Source organism: Oryctolagus cuniculus, chromosome 12, assembly GCF_051225735.1.
Source record: "Oryctolagus cuniculus isolate XC-2025 breed Fujian yellow rabbit chromosome 12, ASM5122573v1, whole genome shotgun sequence".
Taxonomy (NCBI): domain Eukaryota; kingdom Metazoa; phylum Chordata; class Mammalia; order Lagomorpha; family Leporidae; genus Oryctolagus; species Oryctolagus cuniculus.
The window spans coordinates 11,059,123-11,086,002 of record NC_142878.1 but is presented as its reverse complement, the minus strand read 5'-3'; the positions used below and the strand labels follow the sequence as shown (position 1 = coordinate 11,086,002).

Genomic DNA, 26,880 nt, shown 5'->3' with positions numbered 1-26,880 from the left:
GAAAAAAGCACACCAGAATGCATTACCACAGGATGTCCCAGAGTTTACTCCTATTCATTTCTTAAAAATACAACAGGGACCAGCGCTGTGGCACAGTGGGTTAACACCCTGGCCTGAAGCGCCAGCATCCCAAATGGGTGCCGGTTAGCATTCCGGCTGCTCTACTTCCAATCCGGCTCTCTGCTGTGGCCTGGGAAAGCAGTGGAAGATGGCCCAAGTCCTTGGGCCCCTGCGCCCGCGTGCGAGACTCAGCAGTGGCTCCTGGCTTCGGATAGGCACAGCTCCAGCCATTGCGGCCAACTGGGGAGTGAACTATCGGATGGAAGACCTCTCTATCTCTCTTTGCCTCTCCTTCTCTCTGTGAACCTCTGCCTTTCAAATAAATAAATAATCTTTTAAAAAAAAAGAATAAACGAAACTCCTTTGGTTCTTACAGAATCACAACTGATTACAGCAGAAAGCAGATGAACTATAAGCATCTAGAGAATAAGGACCCAAAACAAAATGTGCTCAATTCAAGTCTGTGCTAACAAAAAGAATTAAGCATTACTGGTATCCACTTGAATTTTAAATTACAGACTGAATTTAGAGAGCCCATCTTCAGTTTAACTTGTAATATTCAGTCATGAGAAACTGTGGCCTTGTGCTGCAGCAGGGTCAAGCCGCTGCCTGAGTGCCATCTCAAGGCCCTGCTACTTCCAGGCTCCAGCCAGAGCGCCTGGGAGAGGCAGCGCACGGTAGCCCCAAGGACTTGGTCACTGCCACCCACGTGGCAGACTCAGCTGGAGTTCTGGGCTCTTGGTTTCACCCTGGCCCAGCCTGATTGTTGCAGGCATTGGGAGAAAAGTAAGCCAGTGGAAGAAAGATCTCCCCCCTCTCCCCTCTCTCTCTGTAACTCTGCCCTTCAGATAAATGAAGAACTCTGATGTTACTCTTACATCCCTGATTAGTATTCATAAAAAATAACATTAGTTTCTGTTTTCACCTCTTTTCTGAGAGCAAAGCAAACTAGAATGATTGAGGTTTTCCATCAGTCACCCACTACACAGTACTCTGCCAGCACCAACAGGTTGTGCTGATACAAGTGAAACAACACAAATAAATAAAACCTCTTTTGATCTACACCAAAGTAGGGCCACGAGCGTCCACCCTGGACACTACGCTTGGAGCTGCGCTTGGCGCTACATCTCACTCAGAATCTACTCTCACCCAATTTTTAAGCTATAAAATGAAAACTCCCTACCATACCACCATTTGTACACATGATTTCAAAAAGAATTTTGCATAAAAACAGATATCTTTTAATTCAATTTTCCACAAACTTTTTGAAGTGCCCTTCTACTTTTCATTATTAAGAATTTATCTGTTTTAGAAGGAATGGAAATAAGGCACCTGAAGGAGCAACCTGAAGCCATTCTCCTGGGCAATAAATAAATTAAGCACTAGGTCAGAGACAACAAAAGGCCTATTTGCTGGCTTACTCAGGAAATCCCAATGCCAATTTTAGATTAACTTTAAAACCTGGTGAACTATCCTAATGTCTGTTCCTTTCCATAAAATTAAAAGTTGTTAAAGTAATAAGGTGTTTAAAGACTGTCTTTCAAAACTCAGAAGCTCAAAACAAGTTCCAAATATTTTCAGATATAACTTTACATATAGATTTTAAATTATCTAACATTTGATCAAAAACAGTACCAATAAAAAATAACCGCTTACTTCATGAGTTTGTCCTCAGCTACAACAATGTTCTCTGGGGCCTTGGTGCTAACTGTGAATGTGTGCATATGTGGGTCTGGAAGCAGCCAGGGCTGAGCAGTCAGTGGGCGGTGACAATACACAGGAACTGAACACAGCCGGACTCCTGGTCTTTCAGTAGACTGAATTATCATACCAGAGACATGTCAAGAAACAGAATCACATTTCCAAAACGTTTATCAAAACCATTATTTTTAAAGACATTTTCCTTCACAGTATGGTAATCTATCTTATTTATACTCAGTTATATTTTAGAACTGTACTGAGTTTATATTTGGTCTCTAAATAGAAAAAGATTAAAGAGCAAGTAAAGTCAGAGCCAGAACACTGTTTCCAGGATTGAAAAAAAAAAAAACAAAACCACAGTGAAACTTCTCTATGCTATGCGTTTTCCTTCAAACCCACAGGAAGCAGCAGACAGACGGGTTTCAGCCTCACCACTGACCACTGACGGGGACGGCTGACCTCCCCCAACTCACTGACACCAATCGATGGGTGCGGAGAATCTTCCTTAAATTTAACATCAAAGTTTAGTGTGCAAGGTCCTAACATGAAAGCAACAGTTTTAGAAAAGGGAGAAAAAAGAAAAGAGGGTCTTTTCCTAATACTGCAGGGCAATCTGTGCCAGTATATAATCCAGGAGAAAAAGCATTGTATAATTTGATAAATAACTGTCATATGAAGCTGTACTAAAACAAGCTTAAGAACTGTAAAATGTGGTTAGTATTATCAGCTAACTACATAAAGTTTCAACCACGAGTGCTGACAATGCCAATACACCAGCAAAAATCGAAACCCTTTTCCTAAAATCTATAAATCCTAGTGAAAAATATGTGTTGTACAAACTGAGCCGCCCAGAAAGCTATTAGTATATTGAAAATCACTCAAAGTCGCAAACACAATGAAGTGAACTCTCAGTGAGTTATTTCACTTTTAAAGCATTGTTGTGGCCGGCGCCCTGGCTCACTAGGCTAATCCTCCGACTGCGGCGCCGGCACCCTGGGGTTCTAGTCCCGGTTGGGGCTCCGGATTCTGTCCGGTTGCTCCTCTTCCAGGCCAGCTCTCTGCTGTGGCCCGGGAAGGCAGTGGAGGATGGCCCAAGTGCTTGGGCTCTGCACCTGCATGGGAGACCAGGAGGAAGCACCTGGCTCCTGGCTTCGGATCAGCGCGCCGGCTGGCCGCAGCGCCCATTTGGGGGGGTCAACCAATGGAACAAAAAAAAAAAAAGTATTGTTACAGCACATACGTACTGATGTAAGTACCAAAATTAAAATGACCCTGCAACAATCACTCAGAAAACAGTATCCACAGTATCCTCTATAAAGACTTATCATGTAATTAGCTTTGTTCATTAGCTTAACTGTTTTCCACAGTTAAGCTATTTTCCAAAAATTTTCAGCCAGGGCCAGAACTTGGCAGTGATCAGGTGCCACGTGGTATCCCCACGTCCCACATGGGAGTGCTGCTTCACATTTCAGGTCCTGCTATGGCACATGCTGGGAGGCTGTAGAGATGGCTGGGGTGCCTGGGTCCCTGCCACACAGGTGGGGGACCTGGACTGCACTCCTGGCTTTGCAGCCATTTGGGGAGTGAGCCAGCAGATGGAAGGTTTCTCCCTGTCCCCTTCTGTCTCTGCATTTTAAATAAAATGAAAATAAAAGGTTTTTTAGAAATTTGTTTCAGCTATTTTAAAAAGACCACTGTGCTTCACTTGACAAAATAATTCAATTCCTGAGACTAGTGTCAATCAATGATGTAATGGTAAAATCCAGTGGAGATAATTTTCACACTAACCTACAGTACAATTTCAGAGAGCGCTACAGGGGTAAAAACTACTATCCCTGAGACACAGAAAACATCTACGTATGCAGAAATATCTAATAAGCATATATATCTAGTAATAAGCAATAATAAGCAATATCTAATAAGCATACCTAAAAGCACAACCCTAAATTAAATTTACTGCTTCCTCCAAAGTGAAACAGCTTGAAAACCCAGAAGCCCTTCAATTTCCTTCAGCCACTTTCTGTGACTCAACCAATGAAAATGTTCCTATTCACCCCATTTCCTACTGAACACTCTTCGGTAAGGCAGAGAACCACTTTAAAATTCCTGTTTTCAACTTTCAAATAATTTTATATCAAGTTCCTTACGAAACAAAATTCTAAATGCAAATTCAGGTGTATATCACATATAAAACCTTTTTCCCCCATTATTACTTCCTAATATTAGGCTCAAAGAAAATCTTTCCAAAGCAGGTACATTTTTTTACAAAGTAACCAACATTTTCTCATAGTATTTTATGATTCCCTTTACTTATTTCTCTTTTTCGAACATTCGCTTTGATTTTTTGGCATAGGAGGCAGAAAATTATTATTTTATAAAATAGACAGCCAACAGTCTTAGTATTGTTTACTTAGTACCTCACTTCTCTCTCCAATGATCTCCACTTATTTTGATTCATATATTCACAAAGTTCCTCCTGCTGGCTTGACAAACTTAGGCAAGTTACTCTACCTCTGTGTTCAATTTCTTCTCCTCACAGAACAGAGAACAGGGATCGATCCACAGGATTACTGTGGAATTAAATGAACTGACTGGGCACTGAGGGCCATTCGGGAATCACATTGAGCACTGAGGACAACGAGCGCGTAACTGTGCAGATCTTTCTGGACTCTGCGTTCCTCTGTCCCTGAGCTGATACACGACTTGCATTCATAACAAATTAGGTTTCCTGAAAGGACCTTTTTTCCCCAATATTCCGTGGCTATCATTCATTTATCAGATACGCTTGCTTATCAATACATCAGGTTTTCTACAGTACAACATTAGAATTCCATTTGTAACTATTGTATTTATATATCAACTCAAGGAAGACTGGCAAATGCTACAATATTGACTCTCCTCCAGAAAGTATACTGTTTCATTTCATTCAGAATTCACATCCTTCATCAAGTCTCAAGCACCAACATCTGTCACGTGGATGCCTGGGTACACTCTTCTTGGAGAAAGACTTAGTGATGTGTATCAAAAGTTTGATTTACATACCTGTTGACTTAGCAATTCCATTTTGAAGAATCTGACACATAGTAACATACAGGTGCACAGAAATGTGCCAATAAGGCTGCTTATGGTGACAGCCGAACTCTGGAGACTTTGATCTAAAGTATAGCACATTCCTGGGATGGAAAACTAGTCAACCATCACCAAGAATATAGAATTGGAAGCACTGGCTTAGACATGAGTTCTACAAACTGTAAACACTAAGAACGAAAAAGCAAGCAGTAAAATTAAAGTCTTTAAATTTTTTTGGCAACTCTGGGGTGGGGAAAACCAAAGCATCCTCTGCATTTAAGGCAGCACCTGACTCTTAGGAAACACGAAAATCCTTCAAGACTTTAAAGGACACTCGAGAAAGCGGCTAGGCAGCTGGCCATCATTCCCTTTCACATATGTGCTGATGGCTTACCTTGCTTTAGGAAAGATTTCGAGGTGGCCCCATAAAATACGGCATTTTTAAAAATAAGCTGTCAACTCCCATCTCACCCGTACATGCCTACAAATGCTAACACCCCTATACCGTAATATTGAACAAGTAACGCTTGTCAAAATGCCACAAAATCTCAATCATCACACTTGAGGAGGAAAAGGACTCCCAAGTCACCGCACCACCGCGAGCTACAGAAAATCTACTTCTCTCCACGCTGAGATAGCCTCTAACACGGTGCTGCGGGGCCTGTGCGCCGGGGCCACCCTTCAGGACGACGTGACAGACATTCTGCGCGAGACGGAAACAGAGCCCCCCTCCTCGCGGGAGAGGAAGTTCCAGAAAAGGTAAATCACACAGACTGAACTCAAAAACAAGCCAAGGGCCGCCCTCAAAGCCCAGCTCTCCGGACCTACCCTCAGCTTGTGTTTCATCAACAGGAGGTCCAGCTCTCTCTTAAAGAAACACCACGATCCTTGAAGGAATCTACCTGCTGCCACCCAGAGTAACTGCAGAAGCCAAGGTCCCGAGACAGAGTTCAGACACTGCAGGGCCGCGTGCTACCTGCGCCCAGGTGCTAGCAACACACACTTGGGAGAGAAAACCAGACGCCTAACACCACGGCCGGGCCTGCGGGCCCCCACCCGGGCTGCGAAGCGATTTTTCTAAGGGGGAGAGTCCTACTCTTCCCATTTCCGTCCTCCTGTCCCTGTGGGCGAAGAGCAAGTGCTACCTTATGATGGGGAGAGACAGAGACAGAGAGAGAGACAGGGAGAGAGACAGGGAGAGAGACGCTGTCTACAGTGCACAAAAGGGGAGCGCATTCCGACCTGGCTTTGGGGAATCGCAGCTTTTTAACGTAATTTACAAGTTGGTTTCGGAGCAAGAGGCACATTTCAACGTGCACGGGGCAAGCGTCCACTTCCCCGTGGCCCTACAGGTCGGCACTGATCTTTCAGGCTTCCTCGCCCTATTTATTTGTGGAGACACTTTGTGCTACTTCTAAAACCTGACCTCCAATCATTAAGGAGTATTATCAGGTCAATTTTCCCCAAGTTACCTTAGATAAACAATCCAGCAAGGAGCAAAAAAAAAAAAAAAAAAAAAAAAAAAAATCCGCCCAGCTCCTCCCGGGCTGAGTGTTTTGCTGTCTCAGTGCCTTATCGCTGTCGCCCGCATACCGCAGCGAGTGACATCAGACCGAAACTACACGGTTTCGCCGGGGACCGGGCACTGCCCCGGGACGCGCGGCAGGTGGATCCCCAAACCCCGACCTCCCCGCCGCAGGAGACCCGCACCCGGCGCCGCGAGCAGCCGCGCGGGACCTGTTGCGCGCCCCCACCCGCCGACGCCCGAGCCCGGCACCGGCCCCGGCGCCGCCAGCGATGCACCTGCCCGGCTCGGCTCGGCGCGCCCCGGCCCGCGGGCTCCGAGCGGCCCCCGCGCCCGCCTGCCGGCCCGGCCCGCCGCCCCCGGCGCCCGCCTGCGGGGGAGGGCGGGGCGTAAGCCGGCGCCGGCGGGCGGGCGGCAGCGCTCGGCCCGGCTCTGCCCGGCCCGGCCCGGCCCCGGCGGCCGCGCTCACCTTGGCGGCCGCCACTCTGGCGGACATCTTGTCTCTCTCCCGCGCCGCGCGAGGCTCCTCGGACCCGAAACTCCGCGCCGCCCGCGCTCCTCACGCCACAGCCCAAATAAACATCTCCCGAGAGCGAGCGGGGCGGCGGCAGGGGCGGCCGGAAAGGCCCGGCCCACGGGGAGGGGATTCAACTCGGACAAAAGTCCGGGAAGCGCACGCCCCGCCCGGGTCTTCGCGGCGGGGCGCGCCCGGCCGGCGCCTCCCTCAGAGCGCGGCCACTCGCTCGGCCGCCCGGAGCCCTGGCCGCCCGGCCGCGCCGGCCCCCCGGCAGCCCCCGGAGCCCCCCGCCGCGCCCGCGGGCCTCTCCGAGTCTCCTCAGGAGCCGGCTTCCGCACCTAACTTCCCCGGAACGGGAGGCCGGGAAGGGACGCGGCGCCGGCGGGCTGAGCCAGCGCCGGCAACTCTGAGCGGCCACGCAAACCTGCCGGCCCGGCCCACTGAGCATGCCCGGCCGGGAGGGGGCGGGGCGAGCGGCGGGGGCGGGGCCGCGGCGGGGGCGGGGGCGGGGCGAGCTCCGGGGGCGGGGCCCCGGCCCCGGGTGCGACCCCGGGCGCCGCTTTTCCCAAGTAACTCGGAAAACGGTTTCCGCTGCTTGGCGAATGTCGTGCGCAGCCCAGCAGGATTCGCCCCGAGCCGAGAGCCTGCCTGTGATGGCCGCGGCTACCTCGACTTGCTGCAGAGCCGAGCCCTCTGGCCGCGCCGCCGGACCCCGGGCCGCTGCCCCCTGCACCCGGCGGGCCTCCCTGGGGCCGTCGCCGCGAGGAGGACGGAACGCGTCCCGGCTGTGTTCCCGGAAGGCCTGGGCCACGCCGACTGCCCCAGCTGGAAGTGGTGCCCGGGTCCGAGAAGCAGCAGCCCTGGCCCAGCCCGCAGGGGGTCCCCAGATGCCTCCTCCTCCTCCCCACGCCCGGACGGGGATGTCCGCGGAGCGTCGTGCCCGGCCGTGCGGCCGCACGAGGAGGAGGGGCAGGCTCCGGCTCGGGCCGCCTGCACTGCCAAGCCCCGTCCCCCGCGTCCAGCACAGCGGGCCCGGGCCGGGTCAGAAGCCCCCCGGCAGCCTCTTGCCGAAGTGGGAGCATCGCAGATGTGGGAAATTCTTAGTACCGCCAAATGGTCACCCCCTGACGGCCGTCGGGGAGCAACCACAGGCGTGGAGAACAGCACAGACGCCAGCTGTAGAAAGAGCAAACCTGGCCAAGAGGCGGCCACCGGGTGCACGCTTATCCAAGGGAGCAGAAAGTACAGCAGCGATCATTTTGCCACCCAACGTTACCTGAACGAGGAGAGGAAACCGCATTCTACAAATCCAGCGCCGGTTCTCCCCACCCGGCCCCGGGGGGAAAATGGTCGCAGGCGTTCTTGTATTTAAAGTCACTCTGTGCATTACTGAAGTATTTGTTGAGGAGTTGTGATTACAACGTCTTATGAGCAAATGCCATTCTAAGAACTAAAGGGAGTATTAAAAAAAAAAGTGGTCATGGGGGGCAGAATATCAGCCTGGCAGTTAAGAAACCAGTTAGGGCACCTGTGACCCGCATCAGAGGAGCTGGCTGGGGGCCTAGCTCCTGACTGCAGCTGTGGGAGGCGGTGGGGAGGGCACAAGCAGTTGGGTTCCTGCCCCCACCCTGGGAAACTGGGACTGAGCTCCTGGCTTCTGGCTTCAGCCTGGTCCAGCCCCAAACACTGTGGGCATTTGGAGAGTGAGCCGCGAGAGGGGAATGCTCTCCTGATACCTCTTCTCTCCCTCTGCGTCTCAAAAAAAAAAATAATAATAAAATAAAAATAAATTAAAAAAAACGGAAATGAAAGGTGGTCCAGGAAGACCTTTCGCATGGTCTTTACCGCGTAATAAGAGGCTCAGTTTGCCCAAGAACGGCCTAGAATGGGGCTCACCGCACACTGCAGACAGCCCTCCAGTCCCAGGACACCTGTCACTTTCACATCAAGTCTCCCCGGACAGTGGAGATGCTGGGTTACAGCAGTCCGTCACAGCTCTAACACCTGGTCGCAGTTTCCCTTTGCCGTGGTTTAAAACCAAGTGAATCCACACAAGAATACTTCACTTTGAGAATCCCATGCTTTAGAATTACGTTAGGAGCCAGTGTTGTGGCACAGCGGGTTAAGCCACCATCTACAATAGAAGGCATCCCATATTATAGTCCTGGCTGCTCCACTCCCAATTCAGCTTCCTGCTGCTACGCCTGCAGAAGATGGCCCAAGGATGTGGGCCCCTGCCATCCACGTGGGAGACTCGGATGGAGTTCTTGGCTTCAGCCTGTCCCAGCCCTGGCCATTGTAGCCATTAGGAGAGTGAAACAACAGATGGGAGACCTCTCTGTCTCTGTTTCTGTCTCTCTGTTTCTCTCTCTGCAACTGCCTTTCAAATAAATAAATCTTTAAAAAAAATTACAATAATAGATATTTTAATGAATAATACGATCCCTTTTAAAAATTTCAGTGATATTTTAACATCTAAATTAAATCATATAAAGTATGTTTTATGTATCACCTTTTCTACAGATATTTGAGAAAGTTTTTGCATTTGTAAAAGTATATGCATTTTTAAAGAATTAAAAATGTAGCTCCATTCTTATAAGAGTTTATTTTTGGTAAGAGGCTTTGATAAGGAAGTGGGAAGTATAAAGCATAATGTCAGAAACACCCCTTTTAACAGAAGTTTAATCAAACACCAGAACGTGTTCAAGTTACACTACAGTGTTCATATTTGCATATGAACATGGTCACAGCTAACTCACATCATGAGAAGAAACAAAATGCATGTAAATTGGAGATTCTTAAAGTTTAACCAAGAATCTCGGTTGTACAGAGTTAACTTACTTCTGATCATCTAATGCAACTGAACAGGAAACTAAGAAACCACAACACTCACAGCGACAACTTCCTGTGGGATTCTTGGTGTCTGCGGCTCAGAGTAAAAAAAGGGAAATCTTAGTAAATCTTAGCACCACCTATTGAAACAACCCTGACCAAAAGAACTACTGTAGAAGCATGACACTTTATATATATATATAAATATATACATTCATAAATATGTATACATACATATTTCTGTTACAGAAAAGGTCCTTAGAAAACCATGGTGCTGAGGCTGGTGCTGTGACATAGCAGGTAAAGCCACTGCCTGCAGTGCCGGCATCCCATGTGGGTGCCGGATTCTAGTCCCAGCAGCTCCACTTCCGATCCAGCTCTCTGCTATGGCCTGGGAAAGCAGTGGAAGATGGCCCAAGTGCTTGGGCCTCTGCACCCACGTGGGAGACCCAGAACAAGCTCCTGGCTCCTGGCATCAGATCAGCCTCTCTCTCTGCCTGTGCCTCTCTGTTACTCTGCCTTTCAAATAAATTAATCTTTAAAAAAAAGAAAAAAGAAAAAGAAAACCATGGTGCTATTTTTGAGATAAGCTGTGCATAGGGGATATATCATGGCACTACAGCACAGAGTGAGACAGTCTTGATAATGCCATAGACAAGAACATACAAAACACCATTCGTAGACCATTATCAAGGCATTGTAACCACAGCAAAACATAAGTAATCCTAGGCTCATTCCTAAGTCATATCATATAAGATTTGACAAAGTCTGAATTGTCCTCAGCCAATGAATTCATAATAATAAATATGAAGTAAGGAAGAACCTTTTAAGACTCATAAAGTTTCCAGATTTCAAAATCCAGTAAGATTTAAAGAAAAAGAAGACTTTAGGCATGCAATATCAAATTGCCAACATTTTATCTTATTGTGCAAAGTAAAAACCTTTTAAAACAAACATTATTCTCCATTTTTTTAAAAAGCACATTTAATATGAATAACAAGTCATTTTTCATTCAGTTGAGAATAAAGCACCATCTCTCCTAAAGAGAACTCCTCCTGTGGGGCCAGCCTTCTGTGACTGAGGCCAGGGGGAGCGCTTGCTTGTTGGGGTCCTGAGTCTCATGCAAGCAGACAGATGACAAGCTCCATAAATCCCCGAGTGTCTCTGACTCATCCTGAAGCCATCTGCCCTCCACTCTTCACAGCAGCTACTCTGCATCCTATGCATTCTGAGGGTCCCTCAAAGACCTTCTTCCTCAGCCCAAGGAACAGCTCTTCCCAGAACCCACAGAGAAACTGGAGATCAAGGAATGGCAACACTGTTCCCTTCCTGCCTGAACACTGAGGAGCCCGAGCCCTCGAGTGAGAGAGCATTGCTTCCCTTCTGTTTCCCGCCCCCGGATGTTGAATCCCAGCTGACCCCCTCAGCTGTGAGCCCTCTCCCCATCATCTCCATCGTCTCCTACGCTGCAGAATTCCACCTTGCAGGACTCAAGCTTCCAGAGTGGTTAAGATGCCGCTTGAGACGCTCACATCCCAAATCTGAGCGCCTGGGCTTCAGTCTCGGCTCTGCTTCCCGTTCCGGCTTCGGACTAACGCCCACCCTGTGAGGCAGCAGGGGACAGTTCCAGTACTTGGATCCCTGCCACCCACGGGGGAGACCAGGATGAGCTCCTGGGCTCCCGATTTACTTCCTAGCCCAGATTCTGCTGTGTAGCCAACCGAGGAGTGAACAAGCAGATGGGAAGAATCAACCTTTCTCTCTCTCTCTCTCTCTCTCTCTCTGCCTTTTAAAAAGTCAATTTTTAAAAAAGAATTAAAGCCGGCACCGCGGCTCACTAGGCTAATCTGCTGCCTTGTGGCACCGGCACACTGGGTTCTAGTCCCGGTCAGGGCGCCGGATTCTGTCCTGGTTGCCCCTCTTCCAGGCCAGCTCTCTGCTGTGGCCCGGGAGTGCAGTGGAGGATGGCCCAAGTGCTTGGGTCCTGCACCCCATGGGAGACCAGGAGAAGCACCTGGCTCCTGCCTTCGAATCAGCGCAATACGCTGGCCGCGGTGGCCATTGGAGGGTGAACCAACGGCAAAGGAAGACCTTTCTCTCTGTCTCTCTCTCACACTGTCCACTCTGCCTGTAAAAAAATAAAAATAAATAAATTTTTTTTCAAAAAAAAGAATTAAGATTTCCTCTGACACCCCCAGATGCCCTGCAAAGGCCTGTACCCATGCAGAGGTACATGCCCCCTGTAGAAGCAAGGGCCCTGAACTCAGCTTGATGATACACAGTTGCTGTCTTGCATCGGAGCGGTTTTAGTTTTGGATCTGTGTTTTGCAAGGGAAGGTCTGTGGGACAGCAGGCATGCCCTGGGGGTGCGGGGCCTCTGACTTCATGTGGCCCCCACCTCCTGTGGCCTCCCTGGGAGGGGTTCTGGGCTGTCCACTCTGATGAGGGGTTCTGATGCCCCTTTGGCCCCCCCCCACCCTGCCCTACCACCTCTGTCCTGGACAAGGATCTGAGCATGGGATGGGGTTGAGTACGTGGACTTCCAGCCTCTTAGGCCACACAAGAGCCCAAGCAGGTCGAGCCACTTCCCCAACTGGTGCAAACCACGTCTCACTTGGTGCCAAGCCGTCCAGACAGGGACTTTAACCATCCTGGGTGGTGGCTGTCTACTGTGGGTTAGAGCAGCAAGCCTGGGGCTCTACTTCCCCAGACCCTGTGCCCAGCAAGACAACTGGGTCAGACAGGAAAGGGATCCAGACAAGCCAGCAGGCCCAGCACAGCACAGCAGCACATGCACAACAGGACCCCAGGCTCTGGGAGAGTCTGTGCCCATTGTAGCTTCCTTCCCTCAGGCCCAGAGATGCCTCCGGGGCTGGCTGCCTGGCTGGGGACCAGCATCCTCTCTTCCTCCTTCCACCCTTCCTGAGTCTGGCTGTTTGTCTCTTCGGGCCATGAAATATGAATTGTGGATTTCAATGATTCCTCACATTGCTTAAATACGCTGAGGTTTGCTTTGAACACTGGTGTTACACAACATAAACACCAAAAATTCTTGCTGGTTATTCACATTTTTTAAAGATTTATTTATTTATTTTAAAGGCAGAAATATATGGCAGGGGGAGGGGAAGGGAGAGAGAGAGAGAAAATCTTCCATCTCTAGTTCACTTCCCAAATGGCCCGGGCTGGGCCAGGCTGAAGCCAGGAGCCTCATCCAGGTCTCCCACATGGGTGTGGGGGCCCAAGCACTTGGGTCATCTACTGCTTTCTCAGGTGCATTAGCAGGGAGCTGGATTGGAAGAAGAGCAGCTATACACAAACTGGCACCCATATGGGATGGCGGCACTGCAGGCGGAGGCTTAACTTTCTACACCACAGCACTTGCATGCTAGTTATTCCCATTTTATGTTAGTCTTTACTTAGGACGACACCGCAAATCAAATAAAAAACATGCCAAGTCAAAACGGAGACCTCGGAAGCAAAGAAAATAAACACATGTACATTTCACGGCAGTTTGCTTTTGGAGCACAGAGTCCAGCTTTTCATTTTGTACTAAATTCCAGATTATAGGCATCTCTGAGTCTACTTCTCCCTGGTAGACACTCTTCTCGCAGCATGTGGCAAGCTCCCCAGGTCTCTCTGCTCTTGCGAGCCCAGGGCCCTCCACACTCACCCTTGTCTCCGTGATTGTATCACACAATGAAAATCTGCCTCAGCATTTAAAAATTCCTCTCTCTCTCTCTGCCTTTCAAATAAAATGAAAAATAAATAAGGAAAAAGATTTTAAAACTTTGTAAAAGAGAAAAAATATGTATACTTTTTCCAAAAAAATCAGGAAAACTCAGAAGAAATAAAAATATTACTTTTAGAGGAGGGAGAAGCCAGTAAAGATGAGACTTTTCTAGATTAACTCTGTAAATTTGTATGACTTTAGAAAAATTAAAATATGGGTATTTTATGTAGAAAAAATGAAATCAAGATAAAAGCTATCTGAAAAAGCTGAAAACAAACTGGAGAAAACTTAATCTACATTAAACTGGTAAGCTAACCATGCAGAAAAGAGAATTATTTCCAGGAACCCTAACATATTATCAGAAAAACAGCATTGCAAAGAAATCTCCAATTTTATTCAGTAGTCTGTTACCATATTACTTTGTTATATGAGTGTGTGTGCATTAACTAATTCAAACTGCTACACAGTTGATAGCTTATCATCTATATATCATGTACTAACTAGTACACATTATTATATTTAACATAGAGTGGCATTAACATACATCTATTTCAAATGTCAGCATTATTAAATATGTAATAGTTTCAAAGCGACATATAACTATATGCACAATTTCAAACTATACTGCTAACATCAAAACATATATCAGTATACGCTAGTAACACTAATATTGCATGTTACTAGACTAATAGATATTATTATATGTTAACATTGTTAGGAACCAAGCTATTTCAACTAAGAGAAAAGAGAAATAAGTATAAAATCAAAGAAGTTCAATAAAATTTTTCAAATTTGAATTTAAGTTGGAAAAAAATCAGTATAACAATATTATATTATAGTTATTTCTACCTCTGATCCTTGAAAAAGATTAGAAGCAATGAAAACTCAATAGCACTGAGAACTCCTTATGCCCATATCAGAATCCCCACTCAGGAACGGCTGAATGCAGGTCTTAAGCAAGAAATACTTGAGTACAAGATAATCTCAAAATATTTAACTGTGCCAGAAAACAAGGGAGTTCTCCACAAATAATGGATCAAAAGGATACAGAAGCAAACAACCTGGAGCTCCCAAGGGCCAAAGATGATACAATTTGACCCTCAAAAGACAGAAAAAGAATGCAATTGACTGAAACATACTATTCAGAACTCCTGAATTCCTAATAACAAGAAAACAGGAAGAAAGGGAGACAACACCCAAAATAACATTAGCTTACTGAGCAGCCCTGGATACAACCTGGGCCTCGACTCCTTACTCCATAAGCTGTCATCTAAAAGGAAAGAATACATTTTGTATTGACTCTTACTCAGATGGGAAGTTCCTCCAAGAGCAGCTCCCGCTAAGAAATCTAGAAGGAAGAGAGACTAAGACCATTTTCTTGGACACTTCATAGCGTCACGCAATGATCAGCAAAGGATCCATCCTGGTACCACCGAAAATAAGGCAAATAAGCACTCGTGCCTCCCACCCCAAGCAACAGGAAGCATTGTCTATGAAGCAGAAGCAGATCTGAATGAAGTCCAGCCCACAGGGCTGCCTCTCAGGGACAGAAATGCCTGGGATGGACGCGCAAGACAAAAGCCTCTACCTGGATGCAAAGACAAAGCTGGGTGGTTCTATACAGGAAACCATGTTTCAAACAAGGTAACAGAAAAAAGGCAAAGCAAAGTCAATTGGGACATTTGTGGACCTCATGTGGGCTTCTTTCCAAATCTTACTGTAAAAAGATATTTTCAAGGCAGTTGAGAACTCTGATTATAAGCTGAGCATTAGAGGATACCAAGATGTGACAATGACATCGTGGCCATATAAGAAGGCACCCCTTTCTAGGAGACACATGTTGAAACACAGAGAAAGATGTGAAGAAAACAGAGAAGGCCAACGGAATATTGAAAATCGGTTAATCCAGGTGAGAAGCAAATGGAGAGTTGACTATCCCGCAGTATTCTGTTTCCTTGGCGGTGGGGAAGGAGGGTTGAGTGCTGGTGTACATTTCACTTTGTTTTTATCAGACAATCAACAAAACAGAAATACTCTGTGAGCTAAGGTCGGTAGGCTATAAGCCGTTGTCATAAATTCTTCCCATCCCGGTGTCAGTGTGGCATGGCAGCTCTTCCCAGCAACAGGGGGAGTCTTCCCTTCGTTCCCTGGATGAGCAGTGAGACCCGTTCCCTGGATGAGCAGTGAGACCCGTTTTGATCAAAGGGCAAACAGGACACACCCGGAGGCTTGGAAAGCACTTGGGCCTTGAGGCCTGCTCTCCTGGGTTGCTAAAAATCCTGAGACATTCATGGGAGAAGCCCAGAGAAATGAAAGGCCAGAGCTGACATCTGCCAATCTCTAGGGAAAGGGAATTCATCCAACTCCAGACAAGCCACAAACTTGCTGCATCTACGGGAGCCAGGCAAGCCCAGCCAAAGACCCACTCAGCTGATCTGGGCTCTGTTTGCCACAGAATCACAATTCTTTCTTAAATGCTAAGCATTGGGGAGGTTTGTTACACAGCAGAAACTGAGACTTAAGGCTAACCCCACAGATGTACTATACACATATGTGCACACACGCACACACACACACATACACACAAGACGAGCTTAGTACTGTGGAGTGCCTGGCATGTACTCAAGGTTTGTGAGTGGAAATTTCATGTCCCCAGATAATGCTCTATCTGGTAGCCGGCACTGCGGCATAGCAGGTTAAGCTGCCGCCTTCAATGCCAGCATCCCATATGGCACCAGTTCGAGTCCTGGCTGCCCCACTTCTGATCCAGCTCCCTGCTAATGCACCTAGGAAAGCAGTAGAAGATGGCCCAAGTGTTTGGGTCCTTGTACCCATTTGGGGGACCTAGATGAAGCTCCTGGCTCCTAGCTTCAGCCTGGCCCAGTCCCGGCTGTTGAGGCCATTTGGTGAGTGAAACAGTAGATGGAAGATCTCTTCTCTCTCCCTCTCTCTCTGTAACTTTGCCTTTCAAACAAATCAATCTTTAAAAAAAAAAAAATTCAAGTAAATTATGACTGATCCATTTAGCTGAATCACGTAACTTTAACGTAATCCTCAGGAGGGGATTTGGCCTCATATTTAAGACACTGGTTAGGATGCCTCAGTACCACACTGGAGTACCTTGTGCCCTAGTACCACACTGGAATACCTGGGTTCAATTCATAGCTCTGGCTCCTGATTCCAGCTTCCTATCAATGCAAACCCTGGGAGACAGCAGTGATCACTCAAGTAATTACCCTGGCCATTGTAAGCATCCAGGGAGTGAACCAGCGGATGGGAATATTTGCTGTGTCTCTCAAATAAATAAATAATTAATTTAAAAAATAATTCCCACAAGGATTGTGTAGCTCCTCTTAATATCATTAGCAAAACACTGTCCTCTAAAAGGAAAAAATCAAGATAGCTAAATATGCCTCCATACTAGTAGCTACTTATTTGGAAAATACTTTAAAATTAATTTGATGCTTTAATTTTTTATGAATACAGCTATTTTCAGAACATTAGAATTACTGTCTGCACAAATGCCACCCACACGTACATGATGATTTAGCTAACTTCTTTATGTTTTTTTAAACAGTATAATTTTTAAAATATTTATCTATTTATTTAAAAGACAGCATGAAAGAAAGAGGGGGGAAAGGCACACAGAAAGAGATCTTCCATCCTTTGGTTCTCTCCCCAAATGCTTGACAATAGCCAGGGATGGGCCAGGCGAGGCCAAAGCCAGGAGTCAGGAGCCAGGAACTCCATCCAGGTTTCCTTTGTTGGTGGCAGCAACCCAAGTACCCCCATGTGCATTAGCAGGGAGCTGGATCAGAAGCAGGGAGGAGCCAGGACTTGAACCAGGCCCTCCAGTGTGGGAGGCAACCCAAGTTGTGGCTTAAACCCAATGTGCCACTATGCCTGCACCCATATAATTTTTATTTTATTTTTTTAAAGATTTATTTATTTGAGAGGCAGAGTTACAGAGAAGGAGAGACACAGAGAGAGGTCTTCTATGTGCTGTTTCATTCCCCAGATGGCTACAATTGCTGGAGCTGGGCCGATCCGAAGCCAGGAGCCAGGAGCTTCTCTTGGGTCTCCCACACAGGTACAGGGGCCCAGGGACTTGGGCCTTCTCAGGCACAGTAGCAGGGAGCTGGCTTGAAAGTGGAGCAGCCGGGATACCAACCAGCACCCATAAGCGATGCTGGCATCACGGGTGAAGTTTTAACCTACTATGTCACAGCACTGGCCCCCAAGTATAATTTTTTATAAGTACATTTTTTAAAGTACCAGAATTGTATGAGTAAAGGATGATATTTTATACTATTTTGCATGAGCAAACTATTACTTTGTAAATGTAGCCTTGGGGGTGCTAAGGTTTGGAATTAACATTCTTCAGCAATGTTGAACCACACAAAAACTCATTAAATATGGTATTCAGGAAGAATGGACATTAAAAGCTAAGGATAACCGGTGGCAGCTTCCTTATGTGTGAAACTCAGCTTGAAAAAAAGGGCAACTTGGGGCTGAGCTGCAGGTGGTGCGGCAAACACCAGGGCAGCCCAGGGCTCCCTGGCTCTGGGGAGCACTCTGCTCCCTCTGCTGGCTTCTGCCCTGCCTCCCTGCAGGGTAACACAAGGGCCCAGGGAAACCACCAGCCTCGCTGCCATCCTCCCCAACACTAAGCTGATGTTCTCTGGTGAACAAAGCGTGGACACAGATGGCGAAGGCATCAGAGGGCACAAGATCTGGGCGTGGTCTTCTGGGAGAAAGTTTCTTTATCCACACAATGGAGGGGCAAGGTCGCAGGGGAGTGGGCGGGTGGGGAGTGGGCTATCTGAACTTTAAGTAGTTAAAAGCTAAAGATCTTTTTCCTCCCAAAGGCCAGTGTGGGATGTGTTTATTTCTGGGTCATACAAGTTTTAGAAAGATACATATTATAAAACTGCATACTTTGTGTCTATGACAAGCCCTAATTTTAAATGTGTTTCATTTTAAATGTGAATACTATTTCCATAAGGGAGTGCATATTATGCGAAAATCAGAAGTTTTATAAAAGCTGTGCCAATTACAAAACACACACAGAAACCCAGCGAGGCTTAAGTGTGTGTGTGGGAGAGTGTGTTTTGAAAGGGTGTGGTTTCCTCTGGATTGTTTGGAAACACTCTGACAAAGCCAAGTTCATTTCTCTGATACCCTGAATACAGGAAGGAACTGGTGCCCAAAATAGCATAAGGTAAGATCATACTTATACCTAGAATCAGTTGCAGTCAGCTAAGACATGTGCTGAACAACCAGAAGATTTCAAATTTGCATTCTGCTTTTTGGAGACCATCCTCACAATGAACTGTAATAGAAAATTTAGCAACACCTAGAATACTTTCACTCATTCATTCATGCATTCATTTTTTTTTTCATCTCTCCAACAAACATGGATGCTTCTCTAACTATGTGCCAGACACTGATTTTCTTCTAAAATTTCCAGGTCCCCCCCGCCCCTTTTTTTCATTTTAAATTTAGCATTCCCTTCCACGCCTATCTTTGTTAGGGACTGCATTCAGATTATTCATGGATGCATTTACATCGCTGACATTATGAGCAGAATACTTAGTAGGGGAAAAATGCAACCCACAGGGTCAAAACTTCACAGGGTGACGGTGACGCAGGAGGAGCCAAGACGTGCGTGAGCAGTGTGGGACTGGCTTCAGTGTCCCCACCTGGGGGGATCCGGAGGAGGGTCAGGAAGCCAGACCAGCTGTGCTGGTGCTTTTTACGGCTTCTATTGTTCTGAGAAGTTACTCAAGGACTGACCAGTTTTTACAGAGTCAACCCAGGACACAGCCGTGACAGGCAAGACAATAAAATGCAGGCTGTTCTTCAAATTCTCCTGTTAAAAGCTAATCACCAATATGAAAGAGCCTCAAGGAGGTGACTGGGCCTCTGGGAAGATGAACTTGATAAAAAGGGCCGGAGGGAGGGACTCACCCTTTCTGCCCTGCCCCCTCTCTGCCCTGCAGGGACACAGCATCCGGACCACAGAGGAAGCCGTGTCAGGGCACCAGCTGTGAGGCTGAGAGCACTCCTTACCTGATTCCAAATCTGTGGGTGCCCCGTGCTCTGGGGTCCTTTAAAATAATTACAGATTATTCTGTCCTTTACAAGAGGCTGCAAACTGCTCTCTCTACTCAGCCATCCCTGAGGTTTTTTAAAAGAATTTTTTAAAATTTATTTGAAAGGCAGGATTACAGAGAACCATGAGAAATAAATTTCTACTGTGTATAAATTAATAATATTTTGTGATAGAAGAACAGACTGAGATAGACAGAGAGGAAATGATTATACATGCTACACTGTAAGCTAAGAACTAGTTGCATATGTGGGGTTATACATTAGTCTGTGTTATTTACCTGCTACAGAAATGTTAATATTTAAACAAAACACCATTAGAACTGGTTAACAGTGGTAATTAGTAGCCATTAATAGGATGAATTAAGAGATAAGTGGGAAAAATATAGCAATACTTAAAATGTTTCTGTTCCCTGACACAGTGATTTATTCTTAATTCTTTATTGGCTTTTCAAATTCAGTAGGTTTAACATTGTGTATACTTAGGATATGTACATACAGGACTTTCCAAAAGAACACATCATGGCTAGTAAAACAGGTATTACCTATATTTAATAACAACCCAACACAATGTCCTGTTTCTTTCTGCTCCCTGATACAGGATGTAGGGTGTTTCTACCGTTTCCTTTTCCAATAATACTTCTCTGGACTGCCTGCAGCTGGGAGGCCAGCTCTCCTGCCCTGATGGACATGGTGGCAGCACTTAATACCGGCGCATGGAAAATTCACCTTGACTTACTGCTCTGCCCCTCCTGCTGCCAGTCCCGCACGATGACATCCAGCTAATCATCCTCTCAACAGAGGCATTTGAGCATGGCATGCCTACAATTTTACTTGTAGGAATTAGTGTTGCCCTCTCCAAAACTGTCCATCCATTTGGTTGTAAATCAGGTTGCCTTCATCCATAAATTCATCATACAGGCTCCTCACATCCTAAATATCCACCGTTCCATAAACATTTTTGCTTTAAAATAGTTACAGATTATTCTGTCATTTACAAGAGGCTGCAAACTGCTCTCTGTACTCAGCCTCCCACGAGTTTTTTTTTTTTTTTTAATTATTTTATTTATTTGAAAGGCAGCGTTAGAAAGAGAGGGAGAGACAGAGAAAGAGATTTTCCATCCGCTGGGTCACTTTCCAAATGCGGCAACAGCTGGGGCTGGGCCAGGCCAAAGTCAGGAACCTGAGACTCCATCTGGATCTCCCACACGGGTGGCCCCGGCCCAAACACTCTGGCCATGCTCGCTGCTCTTCCAGGCACGTTAGCAGAAAGTTGGATCAAAAGTGGAGCAGTTGGCCCGCGCAGTGACTCACTTGGCTAATCATCCGCCTGCGGCGCCAGCACCCCGGGTTCTAGTCCCGGTCAGGGTGCCAGATTCTGTCCCGGTTGCTCCTCTTCCAGTCCAGCTCTCTGCTGTGGCCCGGGAGTGCAGTGGAGGATGGCCCAAGTGCTTGGGCCCTGCACCCCATGGGAGACCAGGAGGAAGCACCTGGCTCCTGGCTTTGGATCGGCGCAGTGCACCAGCCATAGCGGCCATTTGGGGAGTGAACCAACAGAAAAGGAAGACCTTTCTCTCTGTCTCTCTCTCTAACTCTGCCTGTCAAAAAAAAGTGGAGCAGCAGGGACACTGGTGCTCATGTGGGCTGCCAATGTGGCAGGCTCACCCCACCTGCTGCACTTCAATGCTGCCCCTGGCTCCCCTGATTTTAACATCTTACACAATTCTAGAACAGTATCAAAAACCAAGACATTAAGGCTAGCAAAATGCAAACATAGTATTCAGATTCTACCAGTGGTACACGTACTTGTGCACGCGTGCGTGTGTGTGTGTGTGTGTGTCTTTGCGGCTCTGTGCAACTTCATCCCAGTGCAGTCTTGTTTAACCACCACCATCCACCACCACCTGCACACTCAGCAGTACCTTCAACCAAGAGACTCCATGCAACCGCACCCCACCCCTCCCTCTCACCCACAACCCCTGGCAAGTGCTCATCTGCTCTCCCTGTCTGTAATTATGCTACTCCACGAATGTTCCCTATGTGAACTCATACCACATGTGAGCTTTTGCAATCGGCTTTTGTCACTCAGCATACTTTCCTTGCGGCTGAAGCAAGCTGATGCCTGTACCGATGGTTCCTTCCATGGTCCCACAGCAGGCGTCCACGGTCTGGCTGTATCACAGCTGGTTCCACCATTCACCCACTAAACAACATTCGAGTAGTTTCCAATATTTGGCTGTTAGGAATACTCATGAACAAATCACCCTGTGAAAATAACTGTGCATTTCTCTGGAAGAAATAAATAAATTCCTAGGAAGGCTGATGTGGAGCTGTATGGTAAATCCATTCTGAGTTCTGATAGGAACTACTGCACTGTTTTACAGACCCAACAACAACACGTGTTATCCAGCTTATCTGCATCCTTGCCAACATCAGGCATTGCACCATTTTTTCTTTCTAGCCATTGTGATAGGTGCATACCGTTATCCTGTGGTTTTAATTTGCATTTCTTTGATGGCTAATGCATTGAACACATTTCCATAGACTCACCTGCCACCTGTACATCCTTCGGTGAGCTCCCTTTGACTTTTTTTTTAACAGAATTTTTTTTTTACTATTCCATTTTGAGAGTTCCTCATATATTCTAGACAAAAGGACGTTGTTGAATATGTGGTTTGCAAACATCTTCTCCCTGTCCTTAGCTTTCTTTTTACCCCTTCAGCAGCCTGCTTCCAAGAGAAAAGGTTAAGTTTGATGAGTTCCAGTTTATCAGTTTTTCTTCCCACAGATCTTGTTCTTGGTGTTGCATCACCCAGGGGTAAGGCCTGAGTGTTTCCTCTCTCTCTCTCTTTTTTTTTTTTTTTTTTTTTTTTTTGCTTTTGAAATATGCTCATTGCATTTTCTGATTACAGGATAAATGAAAATAAAGTTATAAAATATATGGCTTTAAAATACATTTTAAATGTTATGAAATAAATGTTCATTTTAAAAAATCCAACTATTCCAAGACACATGACCTGGAGAAGGATTCCTTTAGGTTTTATAAATGTGTCCATCATTTTAAAATCACTTGTTAATTTAAACCTCTCTCAAGAATAATGTTAAGCAAAGGAGCATAGATTTTACATATAAGTTGTAAAATCCAAGCTGTAGTTTAGTAGAAAAGTCCCATTTAACTTGGTTGTCCTCTCCTGGTACCTTTTTACAAATTTTTGAAGCAATTTATTTTTTAAAAATGAGTCATTTCATCGCTGAGTTTTTGTCACAACTGCACACGTCATCAAAGAACTCGCTGGTCACCCCATCCTTGCTTCCACTCTGACAAAGGTCACCCCGCACCTCTGCACAAACAGCACGTGAGTTTCTGTTTTTCTTTTCTCCATCTCATCCTCAAAGTATCTCCTACTTAGAGAAGGACATCCTTCCTGTCCAATAGTTTGAAAATAGGATTCAGTGGCAGGCCAACATTTCCACCTCACAAAGCTAACAATGGAGGCCACTTCCTTCCCTGTGTACAAATGCTAGCATCCCAGCCAGGGCTTCTGTGCACCAAGGAAACCGAAAAGCGACCCAGAACTTGCATGATGAAACACCCCCGGGAAACATGGCATGGCTTCCTGTGTCGGGGGGGGGGGGGGGAGGAAGGCGCTTCCTAGGTGAGATCATCTCTGTTCCTTTGATAAGGTTATAGGCGATGGAATTTCCAAAATTTATGTTTGCCCCATCTGCCAAATAGGAAGACAGATGAGCTAAGTTCCCTTTGTATTTGAGCAAGACACCTGCTGTATGCTTTCTGAGATTTCATTAAAGTCTCCATAGAAATCAGGAAGATCATACAGAATGCTATTTTCCAAATTAAAATGCCTAAGGCCTTGCGGGAACATGTTTGTCGGCATGATCTAACGCACCCCTCGACTTCAACTGCAGAGCGGTGTCACTGCTAGGACTAAGACGATGACCTGTACGCTACAAAGGGCCAGACCCCTGCTGTCAAGATCCCCCACCCCCGTTGGCCCACAGGGCACTGTTTGCAACCTCTGAACTGGGGTATGAAACCTTACTTGGCTTCATAGAGCAATGGGCGTGTGTGTGTGTGTGTGCGTGTGTGTGCGTGTGTGTGCGTGTGTGTGTGCGTGTGCAGGAATGAAGCAGTGATGCGGTTCACGTGGCTGCTATGCCTGAGGCCACTCAGCTGTTTGCAAGCAGGCTCTGGTGTCCTGGGGAGATGGAAAAACCTTTTGACTGGGAAGTGCTTGCTTACCTCAGCCCACATTAGTGAGATGCGGGCTCCATGTGTGTACCTTCGCGTGCCCTTCCCAATCTCTGCTCTGTGTAAGGTGTAGTATGCTCACTTGAGTGATTTGCTTCCTTAATACAACTGTACACTTCCTTTCTCCTGTCTGGGCCATGCTGGCACTGGCACTGTAATCATTTTCATGGCAATTATGTGAATTCTGAAAGTCGGATCAGAATGTCAGCACGCCAACATTCTACCTAGCGCTATCTTGATACAAAGCATGACAGCTAGTGGACGCCTAGGATGACAGCTCCCTTAACTGCGCACTTAGGTCACGTGGTTCCAAGTGATGCAGCCATGAATCATCTGCTATGGTGAACCACAAACCACCTTTGCCAACATCAGCTGTGGGGCAATCGGGACAGAGACAACAGAGAGCAGATAACCTGTGCAGCACCCATCTGATGCTGGAGACAGCATTGCTCTCAGTCCTTAATTGGGAGCTGGGTCATTCCCCACTGCCCTCTGATGTTCAGCACTCAAGGCTAAACACTGGTGCTGGGGAGTGCTTTCCCGGGATACAGGATCTTCAGTGTTAAAACCAGGACAGGCTGAGGCAGTCCAGGACAGCAGGTCACCCTAGTTGTATGCACAGAAGCACCATCCTAAAGACTCCTTAGAGCTGGACGGCTCCTCTTACTGTCTCTGGTCCTTCTTTCCCGGAAGGTGTTAGCTCCAGAGCACTGGGGAGAGATGCTTGAAACAGCAGATGAACCAGCCTCTTTCCCTGCTTGTCTACTCCCTCCCCAGCCAGTCCTAGTTCAGAAACTGAAGCTGAACTTAGTCTCCTGGCCTTCTCTGTGTCCCAGAGGGGAAGAGACAGGCATTGGAGGGGCTCATTCTAAATGAGGGCTCCTCTGGGGAGCAAGCTGCTAAATGCCTCCCGAGAGCCAACGGTCAGATGCCACAGCAGGGCATCCCCATGAGGACAGAGGGCATCATTCTCCATCATCCACTCACTGTGTCCTCATTAGATGCCACCCCCTATGCCAGGTGTTCGGGAAACAAGAAAGAACAAGAAGAAGCTCCAGGTCCTCAAAGAACCAAAGTTCAGGGAAGGCCGCACAGTAAGACGTAAGGGAGCCAGGACTAAGACACAGGGAACACAAAGAGAGAGAGGGAGCTCCACTCAGACTCTCCGGCCCCTGAGATGGTATGGCAGATACAGGACTATCTGAAATAGCCACCCACGAACCTGAGAGTAAGGGTTCCCACACTCCAGAGTCCTTGAACTCGATGGTAAAGGGCACCAGGGTGAGGGCTGCTCTTCTAAGAACACAACATTTCCCGAGAGCACCAAGAACAAGAGGGTGGACTGGGACTGAGCTGGGCTGGCGACAACCTGCACCATAGCCACTGGGACACATCAGGGTTCACACTGGTGTGACCTAGACCAGCCTATGGTTTGGTCTGGTCAGCCCACAACAAAAAGCTGACCAGACAGAAATATGGGGGGGGGGGAGGGTGGATATTTCAGCCAACATATATAACCCACTGAAAATAATTTATACCTGTTCATATTTACAAACAACCTGCTAATTAAAAGTGATTCTTAACTCCTCATTAAAAGGAGACCCACCCTTCAGAACCTATACTTTGCAACACTCGGCTACCATTTCATTGGAGTTACAGGATAAGCAAAATACATAAAGGCTGCATTTCTTTATGTGCTGTTGTTAGGTAGGAAGTCAGTTATGAGCTTATGTGTGTGTGACATAAAGGCCTAAAGAGAAGACATCTATGTCCAGCATATGCATCTGCTGACAATGTTTCAGGGGCAGCCCGGTATTCACATTCTGCCCCGCCCCCTTCTACCTGATAACCTGCCAGGTGGAGGTCCCCGCCCCTTCTGCCTGACAAATCTTCCACAATCTCCCAGATGCAGCCCAGGATCTGCATCTCAAACACCCTGCTCCGGATCCCCATTCTCTAGGGGGTCCTGCTCACCCTTCCTCTGAACCCGGGATAGTGCCAGCTAGGCTTCCTCCTGCCTGATACCTTCAAGGGAAAACTCAGATAGGAGCTTCTTAATATTTACAGCCATAAAATCCTTTGTTTCAGGAGGAGATGTGTGAAGACAAAGACCCATCTCCTTAAAAACCCCCGGCCTCAACCGGACTGCGCGCTCAGCCCTCTGCCTCTCTGCTGAGCCGCCCGCCTGGTCTGGCCAGGTGTAATCTCTCCACTCAACCATGTAACCTCCACCCCCCAACCCCCAGTCTCTCAGGCTCTGTCTGGAGAGGCGCCCATCCATCCTTATGGATGTCTCTTCCCTAATAAAACTTGCTATTTTACCTCCCACTACTCTCTGTCTCACGCCTGAATTCTTTCTTGTGCCAAGACAAGAACCCTGCGATTTCTCCAGTAACACTGTCATTTTGCTTTTTGACTAATTCCAACCTTCTCTGTCTTCCATTAGCCTGACTTGGTGATACTCTGCCGTGGGTAGTCCCTAAAAGTCCCGCCTTTGTGTCTCAACTCACTGGCCAGGATAGAAGAAATAGTAAATTCTCAGGACTTTTAAAAGGTCAAAACCATAGCCTCTCTTTCCTAATTTTAAATGATTATATAAACCACTGGGAATGTAATATGCATCATGATGAATGCAATCCGGATCTCATGATTTTTTTTTTTTTGACAGATAGAGTTAGTGAGAGAGAGAAACAGAGAGAAAGGTCTTCCTTCCATTGGTTCACCTCCCAAATGGCCGCCACGGCCAGAGCTGCGCCGATCTGAAGCCAGGAGCCAGGTGCTTCCTCCTGGTCTCCCACACAGGTGCAGAGGCCCAAGCACTTGGGCCATCCTCCACTGCCCCACCCCGGGGCCACAGCAGAGAGCTGGACTGGAAGAGGAGCAACCGGGACCAGAACGCGGTGTCCACATGGGATGCTGGTGCCGCAGGCAGAGGATTAACCAAGTGAGCCACGGCGCCGGCCCCCGTATCTCATGGTTTTAACTCAGGTGTGATTAAGATCAAATGAAAGTCAGGGGCTCTGTCTTCTCACGTCTTGTATGTACACATGTATAATAAATGCACA

At 47.1% G+C, this 26,880-nt stretch overlaps 1 protein-coding gene across 15 annotated transcripts in view; it reads right to left on the bottom strand.

The window, feature by feature from the left end:
* TJP1 (tight junction protein 1) overlaps nucleotides 1-26,880 on the bottom strand; it is a 261,078-nt gene that overhangs the window by 101,746 nt on the left and 132,452 nt on the right. For 3 of the 15 annotated variants that reach the window (XM_051822267.3, XM_089311179.1, XM_089311180.1), the window contains exon 1: nucleotides 6,825-7,311. The exons of 8 other annotated variants lie outside the window; for them this stretch is intronic. In XM_051822267.3, coding sequence (XP_051678227.1) covers nucleotides 6,825-6,851 — 27 coding nt within the window. In that variant the 5' untranslated portion in view covers nucleotides 6,852-7,311. Of the gene's footprint in view, nucleotides 1-6,824; nucleotides 7,312-8,148; nucleotides 8,257-26,880 lie in introns of those variants that run through there. 4 more of the 15 variants (XM_070053526.2, XM_070053527.2, XM_089311177.1 and 1 more) reach the window with 3 other exon arrangements.